The 24,256-nt window shown below is 30.3% G+C and overlaps 1 protein-coding gene across 3 annotated transcripts in view; it reads right to left on the reverse strand.

Moving 5' to 3' along the window:
- The window catches only part of ara (araucan), a 105,865-nt gene that overhangs the window by 33,685 nt on the left and 47,924 nt on the right, over positions 1–24,256 (reverse strand). For all 3 annotated transcript variants that reach the window (XR_011543955.1, XM_070634018.1, XM_070634020.1), the window contains exons 2-3: positions 19,679–20,107; positions 8,801–8,922 (exon numbers count right to left, since the gene is read on the reverse strand). Coding sequence is in view for 2 of the 3 variants with exons in the window: in XM_070634018.1 (XP_070490119.1) it covers positions 8,801–8,922; positions 19,679–20,107 (551 nt within the window). In the remaining variant the exon portion in view is untranslated. The remainder of the gene's footprint in view (positions 1–8,800; positions 8,923–19,678; positions 20,108–24,256) is intronic.

A 24,256-nucleotide genomic window follows, 5' to 3' on the forward strand; every position in this document is an offset into this window, starting at 1 on the left:
CAGATATCATCTGACTTAATGTTGGCTACCGCTTGTCAATTCCCAATATCATGTGCAATAGCAAAGTTACCTTAACAGCAATCCATAAGCTAGTCCTATTCTCCCGAAGAAGTCAAAATGACTTTACTCGACAATGCTGCAATATTGATCGTTATTGCATCCTACAAACCCATAAAGTTATCAATAAGTCCACCAATTCAATTTCTAAATCCAAAACCTGTGTCTAAATCCTTCAAAAATACAAAATAAACTCAACATGAGGTGTAAATCACTCAAAATCCAAAATCAGCTCATACACTCAGCATCCATTGAGGTATAACCCCCTCACATAAACCCTTATAAGCCATCCAAATCCTCTTTTAATCAAGTATTAATCACAACAAGAAGTATTTTGTTAAACTTAATCTACAGACCTCCGAGACGTTTGCCCAGCCATCCAGCCATAACAATTATAATGCCCCCCTCACAATTTACACAGTCTACGCTATAAATATATAGCCTATTAATTAAAAAATTATCTTAACTTCGCATATTTGTTATATATTCTAGATTTATGATTATGATGTTGAGAAAATTGTTTTGTTTGTGAAAAATATTTTATTATAAGATTGATTTGCTTTCATAACATCTGTAGATATAGACATATAGACATACAGCAAGCAATCTATAGAGAAGAATGTACATGTTGTACTTCTATACACATATACACGCTCGAGTGCAAGTGGTTAAAATTCTTTTAATTCCACAACAACAGATTCGATGCTTGCACTGGAACAACAACAACAACAGCAATAAAAAAACGTGAAGAGAAGCATCTGCGAAAAATGAAATATTTTGCCAGTTAATAGCATACACTTGTGCTTGTTATAATAATTTTTACGCATGAAAGACACGACTAAATAATATTATTAGGGAATTTTGTAATGCGTGAACACAAAAAGCGCACATATTCATGATCAGATGTACATACACATCTACTTCTTTTGTCTATAACAATTTTGCTGCTCTTGCTGTTCTTTTTTGTGCAACATTTTTTTGCTACAACAAAAAAAAAAATAAATAAGAACAACAACATAGCAAGTGCAGTTTTAATTATTTATTAGATGGATAACTGCATTATGCATGAGTTCCTTGCTCTTTTAAATAAATACATTATATTACATACATCATATATTAATATAGACACACAGATATATTCATTTAATTTAACTAGTACTTTCCAATGGAGTGAACAGCAACAACAATGTAGAGACAAGGATGGTGTATCTGGTCCTGATTATTGGGTGATATGGGATTCTAATGCTTGATTTGATGAATTTAAGTGAAATTTTCCTAGGTTCAAAATTTTAGCATTAAGGTTCAAAATTTTCAAATCTTTATCATAACGATTTTCTGAAATTCTTACAATTCAGTCAAATTTGCGTCAATAACCGTCAAAATTAGTTCAAATTAGATACTAAAAATTCAAAAAAATTAGCATAAAAGTTCAAAAATGTTCAAATTTTTAGCATAACGGTTATTTAAAAGTTATCGAAATTCGCATCATTCAATCGTTGAAATGAGTTCAAATTGGAAGTTCAAAACTTTTAGTATCGAAGTTCAAAAATTTTTCAAACTTTTAGCATAACGGTTTTTGAGAAATTATCAAAATTCACAACTATAAGCATCAAATTGAGCTACAATATACAGAAACAGATATAAATACATACAATGTATCAGCAGCAGCACCCATCCCTTGACTTTACAACAATAAAAAAAAGTAAAGAAGCTCTTTACGACGTTATCATCAGACAATCTTCCAAAGATAACATGACGAGTCATAAATTGGCTCTTTTCGGCTCCCTGGCATATTCAATGCGCTTTCATACATGTGTACACGTCTGCATTCATTGTGAATATTATATGTATGAAGTATTGTAGTTTTGTAAGTGAGTAGAGTTGAACAGAGAGCACACAGAAAAGTTATAAGCAGCAAAAAAAAATAAAAGTTCATTTATGTATGAGCACTGAGTAATGTTTTGTAGAGAGAGATGTATGAAAAAAAAAAAAATTGAAAATATATGTAAAGTGAATTATTTCAATAAAACATGCAAACATGTAAATTTTACACGCAGCCACTTTTTGCACACAATATTCTTTTTAAATTCATTTTCCTGTTGAGTGGAAAAATAGGAGGAAAGTGAGTGCAAATTGGAGGCTATGTCATGTGTGTGTACGTAGGGGCGGGGAGGGGGAAAAATAAGAAATTGTGAGGAAAGCTCATAACTACAATTAATGAAAATGCAAATTTTTTTTTTTCATATATTTTGTTTTGTTAAATTAGTATAATGAATGCATAAATCTATTTTGCAAGCAAATCACACACAGCAAGAAAAAATATATATGTACTAACTAGTATGAGCGATTACATGACATTTTTGTCATATGTGAAGAATTTATGAGAATATAAAACATGTTGTATTTTAATTTAATTTGTTTTTTTTTTCTTCTCGCTCATTTTAACCTCCTTCTCACTCACATGTGACAGTTCTTGATGCAAATTAAAGTGCATTTTTTTGGTGTATATGAAAAAAAAAATCATTTTGACTGTGTCGTGGTAATTATGATTATTTTTGTGGAAACAGTTTACAAATCTTGATATGTTGAAAATTAATGACTTCTGGGTATAAGGAAGTTTCATGGATATTTATGTTCAATTTTGTTATAGATATTAACATGACAATGGTAATTAAATACTACAAAATATTTTTGTTCATTAAAATTTTTGCTGTTCCTCATGTTTTATGAACATTTGAGTGACAAAAAAAAAATCCGACCTTTTTAATTTGTTGCTCTTATGAATTTAAATTAAGAATGAAATCTAGTGTTACTCAAAGCTACTGAAAATTTTTTATGGCAAGAGTCACTCTGTGTCATATATGGGGATATGGGAGACATGTGAATAAAAAGTGTAATGAGTCTGTTGAATTGTGTCAAAATCGCCATGGGGTATTCTGCCCATTCTTTATGGACTTGGAAACTTCAATGAGGCATCAGAAAACATTGTGTTTTATTTGGAGTGTCTCTCTGGTGGAGATTTTTGCCTTTTTTACACTTTTTATATGAGATGCTGTCTTGATTGTCACATAATACTCTGAATATTAATGAACAGATGATGGACATCTCTATATTTTTTTGATTTACTGGATATGTGCATAATTTGCATGATTTTTTGGAACTAGAAATTATGAGTTATTGAAAGGAAGGTTTCACCTCTTATTAGCATTGCTTGACTGCAAATACAATACTATTTTAGATTTATTTGTGGACAATGCACCAGAGTTGACAACAATGCAATAGAAATAGACATCAACTGGATACCAACTTGCCATCAACTAGTTTTAAAGTATTTTAGGCCTTTCGGGGTAGGACTTGAGGAATGAAAATCGATGCTTGTAGTTTTTAATTTGGCTTTTCTGGGACTTGGCAACTCAGATAAAGGACGCTGTGTTTTTGAACATTTTTTGCGATTCTAGACGAGTGTGGACTCCTGATCAAGGCGTGCTCAAGTGAAAAGGATGAGGGTGGAGCTAGTGTTTCGAGACACAACAAAGCTTGAAATTGACTCGAATTTTGTATTGAATCTAGTTGACTTGAGTCGACTTTACGGACTTTACGGACATTTATGGATAAAAACCTGAAATCTTCTTTTTATCCCTAGCAGTAAATGCGCTCCTTAGTACCGTCAATAAATCCCCAAAAATCACTCCGTACTTGAACACTTTTTCACATGCAAAATTTCATTTTGTTTCCATATATACATTAATTCCTGCCTTCTTTAAAATACAAAAAAAAATTCAAGAGACAGAAAATGAAAAATTCATTCTTAAACGCATAAAAAGGCACACACAATTAGACATGAAGACATTCGTGAATAAAATGAAGAGAAAAAAAAGGAAAAAAATAAATAAATTAAATCTCGTAGCAGTGACAATAATCTGTACGTCACACTCATGACATTTTTTAACGTGATAATGACTGACTGTGGGTATAGAGGTAAGAATGTAAAACACAAAAGCGAAAAACTGCTTCGACATTGTTACTTTAATAGATTTAATAAATAACAATAGCAATAAACGAAAAAGGAACAAAAAAAAATGAATAAAAAAGTCAATCTGATTTTAACATGCAATACTTCGTGATAAATACATATCATTCACGTGTATTGCTTCCATTATTATAATTTTATAGTTTCCATCATTTTTCACTCTCTTATTCACTTACTTTACTTTTTTGACATATTTAACTTTTCTTTTCCCCAAAAAAATATATTTTGTAGCTTTATATAAGGAAATTTAGCTAAGAACATTTGCGTTTGTTTCGGTTGGGAAATTTTTGACGAACAATATTGTGACTCTTCATGAATAGCGTTAAATGGGTGAATAATTTATAGAAAAGAGTTTCCACCTCTTCTTATTCTTTCCTTCTCTTTCTACTTATTTTCCACTCTTTTTGTTCTTGAAAATTTGTAAAGGTTAACACAATGTCTTAACATTTTTTTGGTGATGATGTCTTTGGAAATTGGGTATTGTTGGACATTAAGTGGCTGATTGTCTGAAATTTATTATGCTAAGTTGTTGTGTCTGAGTAGAGGGGAATCTTGGATATTGTCATATATAGGCGAATCTACCAGTTCAAGAGTAAGACCTCTGTAGCTGAATGGTTAGACAATGGACTAGAAATCTCCATCTTTCTGTTTTGAGTACTTAGCATCTTTACATCAATACTTAGGTTCAATTCCCACCAGAGAACGATCACTCATTTATTATACAGAGTGCTGTGCGCACAGTGTAAAGCGCACAATGCTCATGAAATTACATAAGTGAAACCCTATTAGTGGTTTTAGAATTGAGTTCCTAGATTTAAGGAATGAGAAATCAAAGAACTGATCATAAGCTGTCAATCTGTTAGAGTCATAGATTCCCAAAACGGCTTCAATTCTTCCCTTTGCTTGTCTGATACCTCATTTCTTGTTAAAACAAGTCCATCGAACTTAAAATATTACGCATATGGGCACCATACCTACATTTAATAAGTAAGCTATCAAGCAATGTCATGTAAGCTTCAATCAGAATGTCGCCAAAAATAGGAAACTACAATATATTCTAAATTCAGCCATATTCTCACTTCTATAGCTTCTCACTACTTCTATACCCAAAAAAATGCGCATACTTCATTCCCTAACTAAGCTAAACACATTTTCGGTCACTATACCCTTACCAAGAGTTGACCAATAGTCACATACACACACGCAGTATTAAAAAAAATAGAAATGAAAAGAAAAACATGAAAATATACAAATAGTTCAATTTGTAAAATAACAAAAAAAACCGCAAAGGAATCGTAGACCAAAGTCATTTCTTCGATTTGATTAAAGCATTTTGTAAAGTGTGATTATTAAGATTAGCTTTCTTCTTTAACACACACCGACTTGCTTAACAAAATATATAAAAAATTTGACTCGCGCTCACAGCTTCTGATCAAAAAAGATTAAATTCCAATGATTAAGAGACAATAAATCGTGCATGATTAATTATTCATAAATTATGAAAATGAGAAATTTATTAAGGAACAGATATATGAAAGAGAGTTTCGGGAGAGTGAAACAAAAAATATTCGATTTGCATTTGTTAATGTCTAACTATTAATCAACAATATTATTCACATACAGGCTTCATATTCTCTGTCTAAATGCTTTACGCTTAATGATATTATTATACCGCTAATAATTATATCAAAAAATATAAAGACTAACGAGGAAATTTGAGAATTAAATTAAGTTATAAATAAACTATAAGAGTAATTTATTAAATTTCATAATATTTACTTATATAAGCATATGTTGAGTCATTAGTAAAGAATTTTACTTACAAATTAATTCTTTTATATCCACTTGAAAAAAAAGGTATTGAAATATGAAAGTAGTGGATGATAAATTGTTGCTTATAGAGAGTGCTCAATGCAGATTGCAGGAACACTTAATTGGATATTGAAGGGATGATTAATATCCACTTGAATATAGGGAGAATTTGAAGAGGATATAAGCTGTGAATCAGTTTTAGTATTGCTTGGGTTTGAAGGAGTTTTAATGGATTTTTGGATGGAAAGAAATGAGCAAATATTTGGCAATGTGCTGATAAGTTTTGTAGGATTAAGAATGGATTTAGGATGCACCCTTAAATGACTGTTTTAGGGCTATTTTTTTGGAATTTTTGTAGCAATTCATTTGACAGGGTTTAATGTCTTAGAATATGCTGTTGATGTAGATCAGAGGAACTTGTATTATGCACTCAGTATCGCGACCTGATCTAAGCAATGCTGTGAATTATTTTTGAATTTTGGGATGATGCTTGCTGTAAATTTGAGAATCAATTTAACTATAGCGCTTATAGTTTGGAATTAACGAGCGATAGCCAATGATAGCATATCCCAAATAGGACAAGTCGGTTAACTATTTAAAAATCCGACGCTTGACTCTATCTTGGTGGCGAATTCGGAATAAATTCGAATATTAAAACCATATCAAGCACCAAGTCAGAGTTGAACCGGTCTGGCTTTGGATAAAATCCGGAGATGTAAACCAAATCCAGAACCGGCCCGATCGGCACATATTGAAATGTTGCCACCACGGCAACGAGGTAGCAGTATACTTAAAGCCAAGTGGCTGCCACTTGGCAAATCCGGTTGTTTTCGCCAAGTGGCAGTAGGAAGCAAATAATCGTTCCAAAGCAAAAATTCCTAATCAAGCTAATTTCCAACCAAATTATTTGATAAAACTCAATTAATTTCCCAATTTCACTTCCTTTTTATGTCTTCATAACTTAAACGTGTCTCTTCCTATCTCCCTATCCCCAAAAAAAGAAGTATGCACATTTTTCGATCAACAAAAAAAAAACTTGATCATCATTTTGGCACATAACGACAAGATAAAGTCCATCTCAATTAACCACAAAATTGCTATCAATGCTGCTACCACTTTAAATGTCCAGAATATTTTTTCCCTTCTCGTCTTAACTTCTCCATACACAAAAAAATAAAAAAAAAATAAAATACAAATTAATTAACGAAAATGATTTTAAAATGAAACATAAAAAATATTTCAACATTCCTTGACATGCTATTTGTTAAAATTGATACTACTTAATAACAGTTGTTCATTTTAATAATGTTAAATGACCTGTTTGTAAAATATTTATACCAATCGCATCAGGTGAGCTAACGAAATAAATAAAATAAAAAGGTGAAAGAAGAAGCCAAAAGTTCTAATCTGACAAGCTCCTTTAAAAAATATAAGAATTTATTCTTTATTCAGCACAGAAATTATCTTTTACGACTTTCTGTTCTGTCTCTTTTCTCTTTTTTGGTAATCAAGTGCCACTGTATATATATAGATACATAAATGGTCTCAGGAAGTATAAACATTGTGAGCCAGTCAGTCAGTAGCGTCTGTATGGTTGTAAATAGGAATGTACAAAATTGATGGTTTCAATATATATTATTAATGAAGAAATTCACATTTTTTGAAGTCATATGTAGAGCAACTGGAAGCCAATTACTCAACGGAAACGAGACATTTATATTTGCTCTCTCTCTCGTCTTGGCACGCTTGTCTTTGTCGTTTTTATACGCAGATATAAATTACAACAGATTCAATAAGAAGCAGTAAGAGATGAAATGAAATGCTAAAATGCACTATAAAAGCCAACCACTGGATCGTGATTGTTTCCTTCCGTTTTAATTCTATTCATCCCATTGTCCTGCTTTTTTTTCTATAATGGAAATAAAGCAGCGAGACTAGGAAGGGAGGCGAATGATTTTTTTTTGGCCATTCTATTATTAAGTGACTATTATGTGATAACGACACAAGAAAATAGTTTGAATTTAATCAGGAAATAACCCATATTTTCAGAGGCAGTAAAATAAACAATGCTGTCCAACAGAAGGAAGGAATGTTGAAAGTCCTTGTCGTATTAATTGAGGGACTTGAACGCATTTTTGCTTATTGAAAGTACAAATAAGTTAAAAATTGTATGAAAAATAACGGTCAAATTAATTTTGAAGATTAACGGTAAAAAAAAATTCAAATTTTCAAAGGGCCAAAAACACGTGTTTTTTGTATGAAAAATTGAAAAATTCATTAATTAAAGCATTTAGACATGATTTTAAGTTCTCAAACCAATTTATATGCCAGTAAATTAATGATCCAGAGCTAATGCTTCAAATCCAAGCTCTCTACAATGTCTAGTTGATGAGAAATCGTGATCCAGCCAATCAAAATGAAGTAATTGTTCCCAAAATTCTGCTAAAAATCGTTAACGACTCTATGCTCATTTTATGTTTGGTTGTGTACAGCATGAGGAATTTAATAATTTTCGGCAAAGAAAAATTGTTTCCTCCAAAACCAAAAAAAAAAAAATTATTCCTTCTTCTTTCCAACATTGAGCTTTGAATTATTCATGAGAATTTGTAAAACTAGGGAAAATGCATGTGTACAACATTTTCAATAAACAGAAAAAATATATATACAGCAGTTGAGGATCAGGAGAAGGAAGAAATTGCAATAAAAAACTATTACGTGATAAATAGCAATTTTTTCATTATCGACGCCTTTTACGGGTAATAATCCATTTTCTTTAATTTGCAATTTTTGCTTATAAATATTTTGTTGCTTGTTGTTTTTCATTAATTTAATTCCTCTTTTTTTGTGAAGTACACTTCACTTTAGATAAATTAGTTTAGATAATTTGCTTTTTGAACATACCCATAAGCTGCCAACGTTGGGTCATAAGGTGAATAATAGGTTGTTGTTGGTTGAAGTCCCGCTGTTGTCCATGCTGACATATCACCCGTTGGTCCACTGTCTTTAATTCCATAAGGATTGCTCTGTAATGAGAAGAATTTAGAGATTTGAGTAATTAGTGATGATTTTTGAGGTTAGAATTTTTGTTATTTTATGTTTTTAAGCATGGTTTAACATTGAGGACATGAGTTTGATTCCTTACTGCAATCAAAGACTCGATCTTTACATCAATACTATTCAAACTATGCTCCGTTACACAATAATGCAGTTGTGGACAACCGGTGTGCCACGGGACACAAGTCTGCGTGTCGTGTGCGATTTCGATCGTGGCTTACCATCAAGGTATGCCATGGCACCACCGCACTAGTGCTATACTAATAAATTGCAATCAATTTGACAATAATCCATACAATTAAGGAGTTCCCGATGCCGAGACTGAGATTGAGACTTTCCAGGCAGTCCCGGGTAGTCACGGTCTCGGTCTCAGTCCTGGTCTCGAGAATTTGTCGAAACCGAGACTTCAGGAAATCCAAACAATAATCTTAGTAGCATACTCGTACTCTACAATCTCGAAAATCAAACAAGAAGCCGATGTATATCATCCACTAATTCAAGCAACACAAGCATTCATGTATAAAAGATCCAAGGAATTCTCAAAAGAAATTCTTTCAAGCGGTAAAGCTTAAATCAAAATTAATAGCTTAAAGTCCCACAAAACAATTTTAAAGACGATCCAAAAAAGCAGCATATTAAATCGGTCCCTTGATTTTCATTAAAATCACTTTGTCGAGTAAGCAAGGAAGGAATGTCTAAAAGGCCATAGTAGTGACATCACACAACAACAGAACCTCATTTAAATTGCCATTTCCAAAATATTTTTATTCAATTTTTTTTTTATAAGAAATAAGACAAAGGTTTTGGAGGAACAAAAAAATTTACATTTATCTCTTATAAATATTTTTGCCTTTATGCACAACAGTGTGTCTACTGTGTGAATTATAAGCATTTTACCATTCCTTCCTTTTAAAAAAAGAATATAAAATTCCACATATATTTATTGTGGTGCGGCTTTTGTTGTGTGAGACGGTCTTCAAGAGAAAATAATTCTTAAGGAGACAATTCTCTAAGAATTTTCACTTTTCACTTCCACTAAATGGCAATAATTTCTTAATACAGCAAGCATGGGGACATCCGTCAATGACGTCTACAACAATAAAATGTCCTTTGTTTTACAATTTGTTGCACAACTGTTGCGTGACATTGACACAAATCAAATTTGATAGAATAACATCAACTGGACATAGTTCAGTACCGTCACTTCCAAACAATCCCCAACCAAATATCATTCAATCAGCTTTCGTAATTGCTATATAAAACAATTTTAAATGATATGATACATTTAAAGACCTTTTTATCATTTATTTTTTTGTGTCTTTCTCGTGGCTTGCCACCTTTTCTGTTTCCATCCATCTCTCTCACCATTGAAGACGCATGCTGCTTATAATTCCATTTTTAATACATTCTTTATTCAGTTTTATATTTTATTTTTGTTGTTATTGCTGCTGCTGCTGTTGATTCTATTGTACCCGTTGTCAGTGCATATAATAATGTTAATAAAAAAACGTGCTTATTATAAGAAACATCTGTTAAGGAACGAAGAAGAATTTTTTTTTGTCTTTGCTTCTCGCTTGTACTTATTTTTATTTTTTTTGTGGGTTAAATTTTGAAACAATTGTTAAAAAAAAAAAGATACATGACGCATTAGTAATGATGATGTACAGTAAATAAGAGAGATCTCAATGGAAATGAAATTGTTTAAACACTGTCATGACAGTTATGGAGCTATGGTGCTTGTGGTGAGCATGTGAGAAAAACAGAATTTGTTACTGCAAGAAAATGTGCAAATATTTACGCTTGTTCTCACGATGTCTACTGCCCATAATATTTTATTTTTATTACATTATATTCCATTTCGGACATTGGATAATGGTATGTGAGTATGCACTCAACAGTCATCACAGTGCGATAGGAACATAAAGAAATTGGTTGAGAAACACCAATTTGGGAAACCTGAAACATCTATTGCAGTTGTGCTCAACCTTTTTACCGCGGCACACCTTGTTGGTGAGCCAAGACACATGACATACGATTCATGGCACTTTTAGAAGATTTTGAGTGTGCCGCAGCACACAGGTCGACCACCCCTGATCTATTTCATCATCATCGTCACTGCTCTTTATATCACATTTGGTAACTCTTTTCTTTAAATTAAAAAAATAAGTTATTGATTGATAAAAATCAACTTGACTTCAAATGTTACCAATCATATAGGTAGGTATACCTTTATAAGTATCGATGAGAATGATTAAAGTGACGACGGGACGAAATGAAACGCACCAACACTTGATTGAAAAATAGAGATGTCAAAATGAATTTCAAGTCAAAAATAAAAAAAATAAATGTCAAAAGAAATTATTAATGGAGTTTCATATTCCATCATATATGTATTTTCTGGAGCTTATTATTTTGATCAATTGGTGTATATCATTGCGGCTTTTTCTCTTTTATCATGCCTGACTGTTTCGATTTTGAAGAAGTAAAAATGAAATATAAAAAAATATAAAAAAAAAAAAATATTGGGCGTGAAATGATTAATATTGATTGGAACGGATATGATAACATGCTTTGACACATTCAACAGTTCTATGTGCTTTATACACATATACCTTATATATACTATTTTTTTTTAATTTGATCGTAATATTGTGATTAGTTTCGTAAAGTACACATAAAAACATTTCCAATCGTAACATTGATAAATATTGGCTGTTGTTTACCAAATGATAAAGGTACGATAAGAATGTTAAATTAAAAATATTGTTTATTTGCTGTTTGAAAAGATTTTTTTTGTAGTTTTCGGGTTGGCTTCAAAAAAAATATTCTACATTAAGCTTTTCTGTCGCTGATATGTCTGCACTGGTTTGAGAGCCATTTCCTTTAAAGTTACAATGTTTTTTATCATGACTGTACAGCCCGAAAAAAAAAAATATAGTAACAAATCTAGTTTTTTTTTTCAAATTCTCGTTTCTAATTGCCTTAATGCTGTATACGAGTGGGCTGTTGAAACAACTTTGTTGAAATCTCGCTTCTGAATTGGTTAATCTAATTTTGATATTTTCTTATGATTGGATAATAAATCATCATTAAGATTGACTCTTTTTTTGAATGTGGAAAAAAAGGGATTTGGATATACATTTGATAAATTTTTTTATCGCGGAATGAATCTTAAGCTAGAAAAATTGTTAATTTATAGAAAATTGTTGATTATTTGATGGTTTGTTTTGATTTAGAGATGGAATTGGAGTTTGAGTATCGAGTTGTTAAATGTTTGAGTGATATTGATGGTTAATGCTCTTTATTTTATTCAATTAAGCACAAATTTTGTTATTTTCTTTGATTTTTGTCATTTAACGTTAAAATTTGAACTTTTAGAACTATTTTAGAACAAAAAATCAAGAATTTTAACGAATTTTGATCGTTAAAATTTGATTCTGACAATTTCTTTGATTTTAATCCATTAACGACGAAATTTGAATTTTTAGCACTAATTTTAGCACAATAAATCGACAATTTAAATTTGACCGTTAAATTTATATTTGTTAATTTCTCAATTTTATTCGATTTGCGTAAAAATTTGAATTTTTAGCACAAATTTAGCACAAACAACCAACAATTCAAACTTAGTTTGCCCGTTAAAGTTCAAAATATCCAAATCCGTTACGAGAATCATTAAATTTTTCATTAAACTCATCAATCTAAAACAAAAAATCACAAAACTTAATTCACATGCATCACATAAAAACCTTCTAACGAACAAAAGTAAAAAAAATTATCAAACTGACCCAAAAACCCGTTAGCAAAGTTGTGTAATCCGCAAAAACATGTTTAGGCATTTGTAAGCTTTAACGCAAGCACAAAAATTTTGTCAACTATTTGCTGAACATTATATGACTACCGAGATCATGAATCATGTTGATAACAATCTTCATGTTATGTAAAAACTTTTCATTCTCAATAATTGACCCTAATTAGAAGGAGAGAAAAAAAATTGCACGTAATTTACTTAATTATCGAATAATCTTATAATCTATTCCTTAATAAATATAAATAAAGTAAATTCACATAATGCAATTCATTAGTAAATTTCGCATTGCTGCTCATTCAGATATGATCATGACAAAGTACTGAATTTATGTTGTTACAACAAATACTAAAATTAATTTGATACATACATATAAAATTGTGGATATAAAGTAAAGACAAAAAATAACGAAAATAATTGCATAAAATTTGCAACTCGCAAAAAAAAAAATTGTTTATTTAATGAGAAGTGTTTTAAATTAAATTTTCAAGGATTAATTCCCATAAGACAGATTATTTTTCGGTAATAAGCATCATGTTAAAATAAATAAAAACATTTAATTCTTCTTTAATTACCTCATAACTACTGTAAGCATTTATCGTCTTTCAACTTTCTCAACACACAACAAATATTATTTTTTAATACGGTTGTTAATAATGTGTTTTTACTGCATTTTTATAACCTGCGCCAAATGCCTTATTGCATGCATTTGCTGAGAGAGAAATGTGTGTTTGTGTAGCAAGTCAGACAGAGATAGGAATATAACAAATGGGAAATAAAGGAGCTTGAACAAAAAAATAAATAATAATTTCAAATGGAAATAAAATATTGTGGAAGGAAATTGCTGGATAATGCAAGGTGCACACACTATAGGCATTGACTGAACTGTTTAGGGATTGTGAGGAACAATCAATTATGAATGAAAGTCTTGCTTGGCTGCTTGATTTATTTGTAACTATTTTAAAAAGGTTTGAGCTCAAAAACAGGAATTTGGATGACAATAAGGCACTTTAACCTTATTTTAATGTTTGGCCGTCATCACGGCAACATGGTTGCGACCTAAGAACTATGTTAAATAACCTTAATCCGTCCAAAATTGACAATTTTAATCAAAAATATGAATAATTTAAATAATACTTTGAATAAGACTTCGTAACGGCTTTTGAATATTCAAAATTGATATACTTGATTACCCTTTCAATACTAAAATTGATCATCCCCTTTAGCAGTGCTAATTTTCAGTATTTTTCTAAATTTCAAAGAATAAACATCAAAACTAATTTAAATTAAATAAAACAACAGCAAATTAAGCTCAAAACAGCACTAAATGAAGCATAACATCAAGCCACAAGACTAAATAAACAAATTAATTAACATCCTCGAGTGTCCACTCAATATCCAGAGAAATTATCACTATAATTAAAAAATATATAGTCACAAGGAATATAAAACAAGTGTGTATAATTGTCTACATGTGGTTAAACAAAGAACTTAATAATGAAATTTGAAATATTGTTGAAAGCATTAGCATTTAATTAAGATCAAATGGACGGATATTGATGATTGTTGTCATCTAAAAAAGATCTACAAATTTGTTATTTATGGATTCATACAAATTATTCATCGATTTTAGATGACACGTTTATCGTCAATTTTAAAGTTTCAGTATACGTAAATTGCCAATAATCATCACCCACATTGTAGACTTAATGACATGGTCGTAGAGATATTTCTTCTCGTTCCTTTCGATATTATATCTCATAAAAAAGAAGAAGATTTGATTGGAAACAAATCAGTGAGGCCATAAAAATTTCTCAATAGTTCCTCACCAAAAAAACTCTTTTTCGTTAGAAATTCAATAATAAAAAAATTCTGTTGTTTTAAGACTGCTTAAGGTAAAGTCACAGGCTAAAAAGCAAGAACTGGTTTTAAAATAAAAGAACAAAAAAATTATTTCTCTCGTATCAGCATCAAACTGATAATGTAGAGGTGTTATTTATTAGAATTTATTTTTTTTCATCCGCGGAGACCGCGTTGTTGCTTTTTTATTTTGTATACTGCATATCACCAATGGAACCAAATGTGAAATTCGATGGGAAAAAATTTCCAAATGTTGGAATTTTCAATATTTCTTTTGTGATGTATGTATATAGAGGTAGATATAGTCAGTATATGCAAATTTTTAAATTCTGGCTTGAAAAACGCATATCGTAATCGCAGACAAAAGGGTTTTGTCAGATAAAGGCAAGATAACAAATTCCAATATAACATTAAGTAAATTTTTTAAAAAAAAATAAAAGAAACATTTTGGTGAAAATGCAAACAAAGGATGGTATGTAGCTATAGCTATATAGCCACTTCAAGCATAATATTCGTATTATTTTTTTTGCCGAAAAAAAAAGTCAAGAGAACTGCTTTTTTGTGCCTTTTTTTTTCTTTATTTTCTTGCGTTTATTACGACGGAACATTGATGGTCTCTATGGGACTCTCGCTCGGGCAGCAGCAAACATAAGAAAAATACAGCAGTCGCAATATCTTTAAATCTTAAGTAAGTAATTTTATATTGTTATTCTATAATGGAATTACAAGATGATACGAAATTCTCTTCTTACTGTTTATATTTCTTCTTATTTCCCCACTTCTCATTCCATCTTCTCTTTCCATTTCACTCATCTTCGGTCTATCTCATACCATACACACCACCGTATATATAACCATAGTCGTACATGCATGAATGCCATTGCTATTGTTAATTAACTAATTATCATCATCATACTCGGCATCTCCAAAAACTGCACAAGCAAATAAAATATAAAGAACAGCAACAAACAACACAATTAGAATTTTTCCCTTATTCATATTCATGCTCTGGTTTTTTTTAAAGGAATAAATATGTACACACATAAAAATGGAGACATGAGAGACTGAAAAACAATCTATAATGACAATACAAATTGCTCCGCTAATCGATCTGCATCTCTTTCTCCTTTCGCTCTCCCGTCTTTCTTTTCTTCTGTGGCTACTTTACTTTTTTTTTTGCCTTTATGCTCCATTTACTATTCATTTTGGATGTTATTTTCAAGTGATTATCGTGAATTTTCAAAGATTTCTTTAAGATTTTTCATGAAATGTTGAGATATGGAAGAGACATTGTATGTTCAATTATGGGAAAGTACTCATGATGAGCATTCAACGATGATTTCAAGGGAATTGCTGAGAAAAGTCGACCAACTGTCAAAAAATATTCAAAAAATTTGATTCGTTGAAATTTAACGAAAGAAGATTTGAATTTCAATAAACCGTTACGATTAGAATTGATAAAAAATTGGAGAATTCGATAAAATTTAACGAAAAAAAATTATAAATTTCAAAAGACCGTTACAATTTAAATTCCAAATATCCGTTAAAACACATTAATATTCCAATGTCAAATAACTCCCAATTCACTGTCAGCCATTCACATTCCTCACTTCCTCGACCGGAATCAGCAAAAAAAAAAACATTCTGTTATTTCTGACTGACTCATCAGGTCAAGAATACTTTTTTTGGCATAAATTTCTTCTTTTTGGATTTCTTTCATTGAATTGTGAATCCTTTTATGTAACCTCATGTCTCCATGTGACTGTGAAACCCCTTTTTTACATGGATAGAATTACATGCCACATCAAATTTGTCAAAGTTTCTTTTTTTTAAAAGAATTCTTTCGACTGTCAAGTGGTTGTGTAAAAAAATATAGTTTTGATGAATATTCAGAGTTAAAAATTGGATTACTAATTCAATGTGTGCGAATCACATTTCACAACAGCACAGCACAGCCAACAGCACAAAAAAAGAGAATATTTCAATTCGTTTAATAAATGGGGAAGCATTTGTTAATTTTTTTTTATGCTTCTCTCATCCGAGCATGTGCCATATGTGCGGTCGATCCAATGTTGTGTGAATGTATATCCATACTAATTCATTGAATAATTTTCATTCAGTTTTGTTGTTAATTTAATAACTAAAAATTTTTTAATTTATGAAAATCTATTCGGAAAACTACATATTGCTGACACATACAGCAACAACAACAACAGACGTCACATTTTATTACTACAAATGGAAACGAATAAATTAAATGAATTTAAAGGAAAAAAGGCCTTTCCTTAACTTATCAGCACTAAAAAGAATGTTTATTGACTCAAAGAACTTATATGCATGTAGAATACATAAAGTTTTAGATAAAACAGCGCATCAGCTTAATTGACACCTTTGTACAACATGTAAACCTAGATATCGTAGGTATCTCATACCTTATTTCCTTACTTCTTCATTTTATATTTAATGCTTGACATTAAAAAAATTTTTTAAGACTGTACTCAATTTTTTTCATCTTCATTTTTTATGATGTTGAGCTTGCTTTTATGCATTTTATATTTCCGGAATGTTAAAATCAATCTAAATGGTTTTGATATGTACAAGTGATAGAAAATGATGCTAAAAAGTGAAAACAAGCAATAATACATGACAAAAAAAAGAATATGCGACATCAAAAAACGCCATTAAATTGGCTTTAAATCTTTGACTCAATTTTAACTCTCTTTGCGCTTCACACATCTAGTGTGATGTGTGTCTTGGTGTAGGTATGAGGAAGATTGGTCACATAATTTTTATGGAATGTTTGTTAACATTTGAGATTTTGTGTTTTTTAAAGGTTGAATTTTAATGCTTTACTTGAGAAATTGAATTTAAATGCTGAATTCAACTGAATAAGTCTTGACGCTGAATTGTAGTTATTTTTGGAATTTAACTAAGTCAATCAAATTTCATTAAAATAAGTGAAACTCTTGAAATCTGTTAAATTATTCGAAATAACTGAATTGATCTAAAAATGCTGAATTCAAATGAATCTGCTGAAATCAGGCTGAATCATGCTGAAATAACCGAAATCCGCTGAATTATTTGAAATAAGTTTAATCAAGTAAATTTTGCTGAAAAAACTGAATTCTGCTGAATTAACTGAAATTCGCTGAATTATTTGAAATTTGTCGCCCTAACTGAATTAACTAAATTCGTTAAAGTCCGTTAAAATATGTGAATTTTTCCAATTTTTGAAAATTTTGTTGAATTAGCTGAATTTTGCTGAATCAACTGACTTTTACTGAACCATTTAAATTTCTTCAATTCAGCTTAGTTCCACTAAATTAGCTGAATTCAGCTAAATCAACAAAATTTGTCATTTTAAAAACAAATTCTTTAAAATTCCCAATAAATTCACATGTTTTTCAAAGATAATTACGGAGCAAACAAGCTAGTAAAATTAAACATGCAAATATCCGATTACAGAAATGAGCTATTAGAGATGAAAGGAACAGACACTTTATTTTATGTTCAATAAATTTAAGCTATGAATTTTTTACTCTTGTACATTTAACTTTAATGTGTATATATTATTTTTTTTCTAGAGCAATTTAAAGCTATAACTCTTTATATCCATTTCCATTTTGCAATAATTGAATTTATATCATGTTAAAAGTTGATATTTGATTATTTTTTTGTTGTGCTGTGTTGTGTTATTTTAAAAATACAAAATAAATTTGACAAGTTTTTGTAATAAAGGTAGAGGAAGAAGGGCACATAAAAAAATTATTGTGACAATCACAAAATAATAAAAAATGCTCGTATTTCAAAATATAACTGAATCAATATCATTCGTGTACCTTTGCTTATTGGATTGAAGCTTTTTGCGGGCTTCTCAATTTTTTTTTGCATGTTTTTTTTATGAATACCAACGAAAAAAAAAATGTATAAAATAAAATGGAAACAACGAATTAAATTATCCCTGTCAATTTTATATACTTCATGTCTTATTCACATGACTGTCATGAAGCTGTGCAAAACACTATAATTTTGTAAATTACCCATGCAAAGCGAACTTATTGTCACCCGTAACACACAATCTCATATCATAACAGCGAAGCAAAAATCTTCATCTTCTTGCTTCAAGCTCTATTCATAATAATAATAATAATATGAAGTTTTATATGAAATAAAAAAGAGAGATGATATGAAAGGCGCAGAGGCATCAACCATGATTTTTTTTTTGTTCATTCGTTCATGCATTCAGCTATGGTATTTATGCATATATATATATACATATAGCGAGCGAATAGTAGTCTCTGAAGGATAACAACACTGACGACAACTGGCTTATTTTGTATTCATACTGTGTTTTGATTAAATTGCATTAAAAGAATTATGAAGTCATATTAAGCGTAAGTATAAATTTTTTTTTTATATATAAATGTATGTAAAGCATGCCAGTATGGTAGTTTATAATAATGAACTACAAGCAATGTGTTGAGTTTTCAGTGGTGAAGGAAGGAAGAGGAATAAAAAAATTGAAAGTTATTTATCAATAATTTAATTTTTTTTTCTTATTCTTATTCCTTCATCGCATCCATTCATTGCTTCATTCATTCATAATAATGATTTTTCATACAAATTTTTTTTAGAACTTAATTTTCTTGTGTTGTGGATGGTCTTATCATTATTATAATGTTCCTTTCATTTCATATCATGCGTGTATTATTATCATATAGAGTATAGACACTTCATATGCTGGTTTGGACGCATTTCAGCAAGTAACTTTCATTAAAATAAATTTAACGGTCATTTCTAATTTAAATTTCCATAAATTCAAATTTTGAACTTTTCAACAAATTTTTTAAATTTTGAACTTCTAACGGTAATTAAAACTTTAAAATAAATTGAAGTTCAAATTTTGAACCTCAAATTCAAATGATTTTATCTTTAATTCTAATATTAAGCATCAATCCAGTAGGTCAGCCACACAAAGTAGCATAACAACAACAGCCGCAAAATTCCGTCAAGAATAAAATAAAACAAAATTGATATCAATTACAGTAAATACTTACAAGAGGTGAATAAAATGCTGAGCTATCTACGCCGATACTTGGATAGGGATTTTGGTCAGTTGACGGATATGGCGTACCATAAACACCGGCACTAGGCAATCGTGAATAACTCGATAATGCCAAACGTGCTGAATCATATTGACATGAGCAAATTGTTTGTCCTGATACAGGATCATTCATTATAGGTCGTCCATTCTCGCAGCAAGTTGATGTTGTATTACCACCATTTGACGCACCACCACCAGCACCATTTGATGATGGATTTGTTGTCACAGCAGTTTGTGATGTTTGCGATAATGCACCGGGCGATAATGGTCCCGGTTGTGTACCGCCATTTGGACTCAATGACGGCGGTGGATTTGTCTCCGATAACGGCGACTGGGCACTTACGGACGTTGTTGTTGGTGCTGTCGCCGACTGTCCAAGAAGCTGCAAGTAAAACAAAGGAAAAATATTTTTTTTTTAGTTTTATGTATGTACGACAGTATATATAAGAGAGAAAATTCTATTGTCTTCGGATGTTGAAAATTGTACATGAGAAAATATTCAAACACAAAATGCTATTAAAATCCATTTGGAGAAGAAAACAACAGCGGCAACAATGAGAGTAGTATGAAAGATAAGACCAAACATAATATTATGGATATATCTGCCTTCAATATATATCAAATTACAGAAAGAACTATAATAAAAGCGACAAAAATCTAAATTGAAATGAGAATTGAGGAACTGAATGAGCATAATAGAGTGAAAATTCATTCATTGAGAAGATGGAACATATACATTGATTATATAATTTAGTAATTCGATTATTAAAATTCAATTAAGTTTTCAACAAGACAAGTTTGTCTCCAATTCTTTCGGGTTTATTCATTCCCTTTTTGTGTTTAAAAATGACTCTATACACCCAATTACAATGTAGAGTATGTGTGTGTGTGTGTTAATCGCTCCTAATGAGTGTTTTATGCCATTGAGAAAAGAATGTAGTTCTAGTCGATATCTGATTCTCTTTCCGATTTAATGAGCTTTTCATCGGATTATACTCGAAAAACAAAAAAATATAAAATAGGTGCTCGAAGTTAATGAGATTCGACAGAGTTAATGAATGAAATTACTTGATTGTTAACCCTTTTCATAATTAACTTTGAACTGCTTTACCACTCTATATGTAGCTTAGACTATAGACAGATAAGTAAACAAATGCATGCATTTAAAAATAAATAAAAGTATAAAAATTTATTATCTACATTCTTAATTACGTGTATTTTTATTTACTTTACTGATGAATGATGGGTTGGAATTGATAAACAGCAGATATATATCCTCAAAATGTTGAAATTTGATATTGTTTAATTCGTTAAAAATGACACAAAAGTGATTTTCGTTTATCTACAAATAATTAATTAACTTATTAAGCATACAATGCTAATCCCTATTAATTTCATTTAAATAATGTGTTTTTAAAGTGATTTTAAGACTCAACTTAATGTTGTTTACCCAGTATAATGAGAATTTAAATGAAAATGATTCTTTGAATTTTGAAAGTTATTGATTTTATTCAATAAATTTCAATGCTTACTAAAATAATTGAAGGAATATTTTTGAATTGTTTGCTGAATATTGAATGACTTAGCATTTTAATTAGCTGAATTCAGTAGTTTATTCAGCACAATTCAGCATTTTAATTAGTGCAATTTAGCACTTCATTTAGTACAATTTAGCACTTAATTCAGAACAATTCAACACTTTACTTAATACAGTTCAGCGCTTTATTTAGTACAATTAAACGCTTAGATTCAACACAATTTACAATAGTATTTTATTCAGGCAAATATTGCTCTTTTATTAAAGGCGATTAAGCAGGTTTAATTCACTTAATTTTGCGCTTTATTTAGTTCAAATTGTAAATTAAGCTGCATTTTACTAAATTCCGCTGAATATATTTTGAATATAATGCAGTTTCAGGAATTCAGCAGTTTCATTTGACTCAATTCAACTCTAATTCAGCTGAATTCATCACTTTATCTTTTTTAATTTAACATAATCGTTTAATTTATTCAGAAGAATTTATTACTTTATTTGCTTGAATTCAGCATCAACTCAGCTCAATTCAGCAAAGTCATTGGATTTATTCAGCTGAGTTAAGTAAAAATGAAGCAAAAATTCCTATTTAATCTCAATCTAATTCCACAGATCTTCCATAGACAGACAAATAATGATTCTTTAATTACAGATATAATCTAGATAGAATCAGAACTATGTAAAAAGGAAAGACAAATGTTAAATTAAAAATGACCGTTAAGTCATATCAAATTACCAAGCAAGACATTTTTTAACCAGTTTAATACAAGTTATTTAATAATTCAACATCAATATTTCAAGTTGAACATTTTCCTATCACTTAAACTGTAATTTGTAGATAAAGTAAATTAATTTCATTATGTATATTAAGGCATAACATTATTATTTTTATATCATTAAAGTATTTATACAACGTGTAATATGATAAGGAAAGGCCAATGCTATGTCTTCCTTTATTTAAAAGTGTAAAGTGAACATCAAAATATGTTTATTTTTTTTATGAATAAACTATAATAATATTAATAAAATAAAAGGCGAGCAGCATAAAATCGGTGGCAAGAAAGCATAATTTGCATATCAAATTTTCAGTTAATCATAAATATGCTCTTTTTTTATGAAGAGAATGATTCTTTTTTGATGTTCTTTACATTCTTTTCGTTTGCTACACCGTGGATTGTTGTTGTGAGGCTTGAGAAAATAACAATAATAAAGCATTAAAGTCGAGTAGCTTTACGAGCTGGCATTGTGTATTATTATTAAACATGGCATTATTATAGCATATATACATGCAAAAAAAAAATATGAGAAATATATATTAAAATTATTATTGATATAATCTGTTATGCTGCCTCGTGAGATTGAATCTTATTCTTACTTTTTATTTTTTTAAAAAAGAAGAAAAGTTTTAAGCTTTTTTGCATGCATTGTGGTTGGTTGAGAGCCATGCAGAAAAAAAGGAAAGAATAAAAAAAAGAATTCTGGATTGAATCTCTCTGGGCGATACTTTTTCCATCCACATCAACATCATCATGATGAAAAAAAAAAAATAAGTAAAAATGAGAAGCTTTAACAAATTTTTTTGCTGTTGTTATTATAAATAATGAGGAGACGAGAGATTTTTGATTCCAGATTTCATTCTCTTGTCTTGGCCTACCGATGGTTAAGACCTGACCAGATTGCCACCAGTACAGAAGAGGATGGAGTGCAACAACAACAACAACAACAAAAAAAAAATGCTATGCATGTACACGGCGGCGACGACATATTATATAAAAACGGTCTGCAATTTTTACTTAAAACGACACATTGTCTTCTGCTTGACTTGTTTTTTGTTCCTCTTTTTTTTTACGTTCACATAATGAACTGGGCCATACTGCTTTGGGGTCTTTTAGAACAGAAAAGAAATTAAATAAAATGAAATTTTTTGATGCCATCGACAATACAGCCTAACAAAAATTGTTCCAAGATTTTTTAATATAGATATGAATTTTTTTTATTTTTTCTTGTCGATTAATTAAAAATTCATGAATAATTTTTTATATTTTCATTCTTTCGTTACTTATTTTGGACGAGAGGAAAGAAATTTGTTGATGGCCGTAACAGAAACAACAAGTAAACAGAGTCTATAGACTAATTTGTGACATAAATTTTCAAACTTAAAAGCAGCAACTTAAAAGATGTTTTTACGCGCGAAGAAACCTACAGAAAGACATGTGCAGAGTTGGTAGTGGATTGGTTGTGATGATGTGGATCTCAGACTGTCTATGCTGGTAGATACTGTGACATATCACGATATATACTAAGCACGAATTTTGGCGTTGTTCATCGGAATTATTGAAATTCGGTCAAATTTCATTCGAAGTTTCATCATTTTTCGGTAGATTTTGGTCTTAAGTACTAGCCGAGAATCCATGATCACACCATGAGGCCTCATTAACCACAACCGTATAGATATAGACTGTGATCCATGAATTCACTTTGAAGGAAACAAAGCTAGCGTTATCGCGGCCAACCATTTGTCAGAGTTCAATGTCAAGTGAAATCCCATCCCTATATCCGACTTAGGGAAGGCACACGACTTAGAAATGACCAGAAATTTAGGCTCTAGCCCAGCGTGCATTTGGCTCTTGGATAAATTTGAAGAAGATTGCCCTCAAAACAGATTCAAGTCATTCTAGGGCATTTCTACGCTTCTTGAGCATCTTGTGATCTTTATCGACCGACTCAGTTTGTAATAATTATTTGAATAAATAAAAAGTCTTATTGACTGAGATTCGAACCCAGAACTACCTGGTTGGCAATGTAATGTTCTATACTACTTAAACCACCAAGCTTCATCAGATAATATAATTTAGATAGCCTTAATTCGTATATATACTCAAAATATTGATCTATATCTAAGTATGAGATTTGATCATCATAATATCATACGACGAACTGAAGAAGTCTTCAAACAACCAGCACGCCAACTCTGTAAAAAATGAAGAAAATTCCTCA

Source organism: Chironomus tepperi, unplaced genomic scaffold (genome assembly GCF_022539635.2).
Source record: "Chironomus tepperi strain 1889 unplaced genomic scaffold, CSIRO-AGI_Ctep_v1 contig_84, whole genome shotgun sequence".
NCBI lineage: Eukaryota > Metazoa > Arthropoda > Insecta > Diptera > Chironomidae > Chironomus > Chironomus tepperi.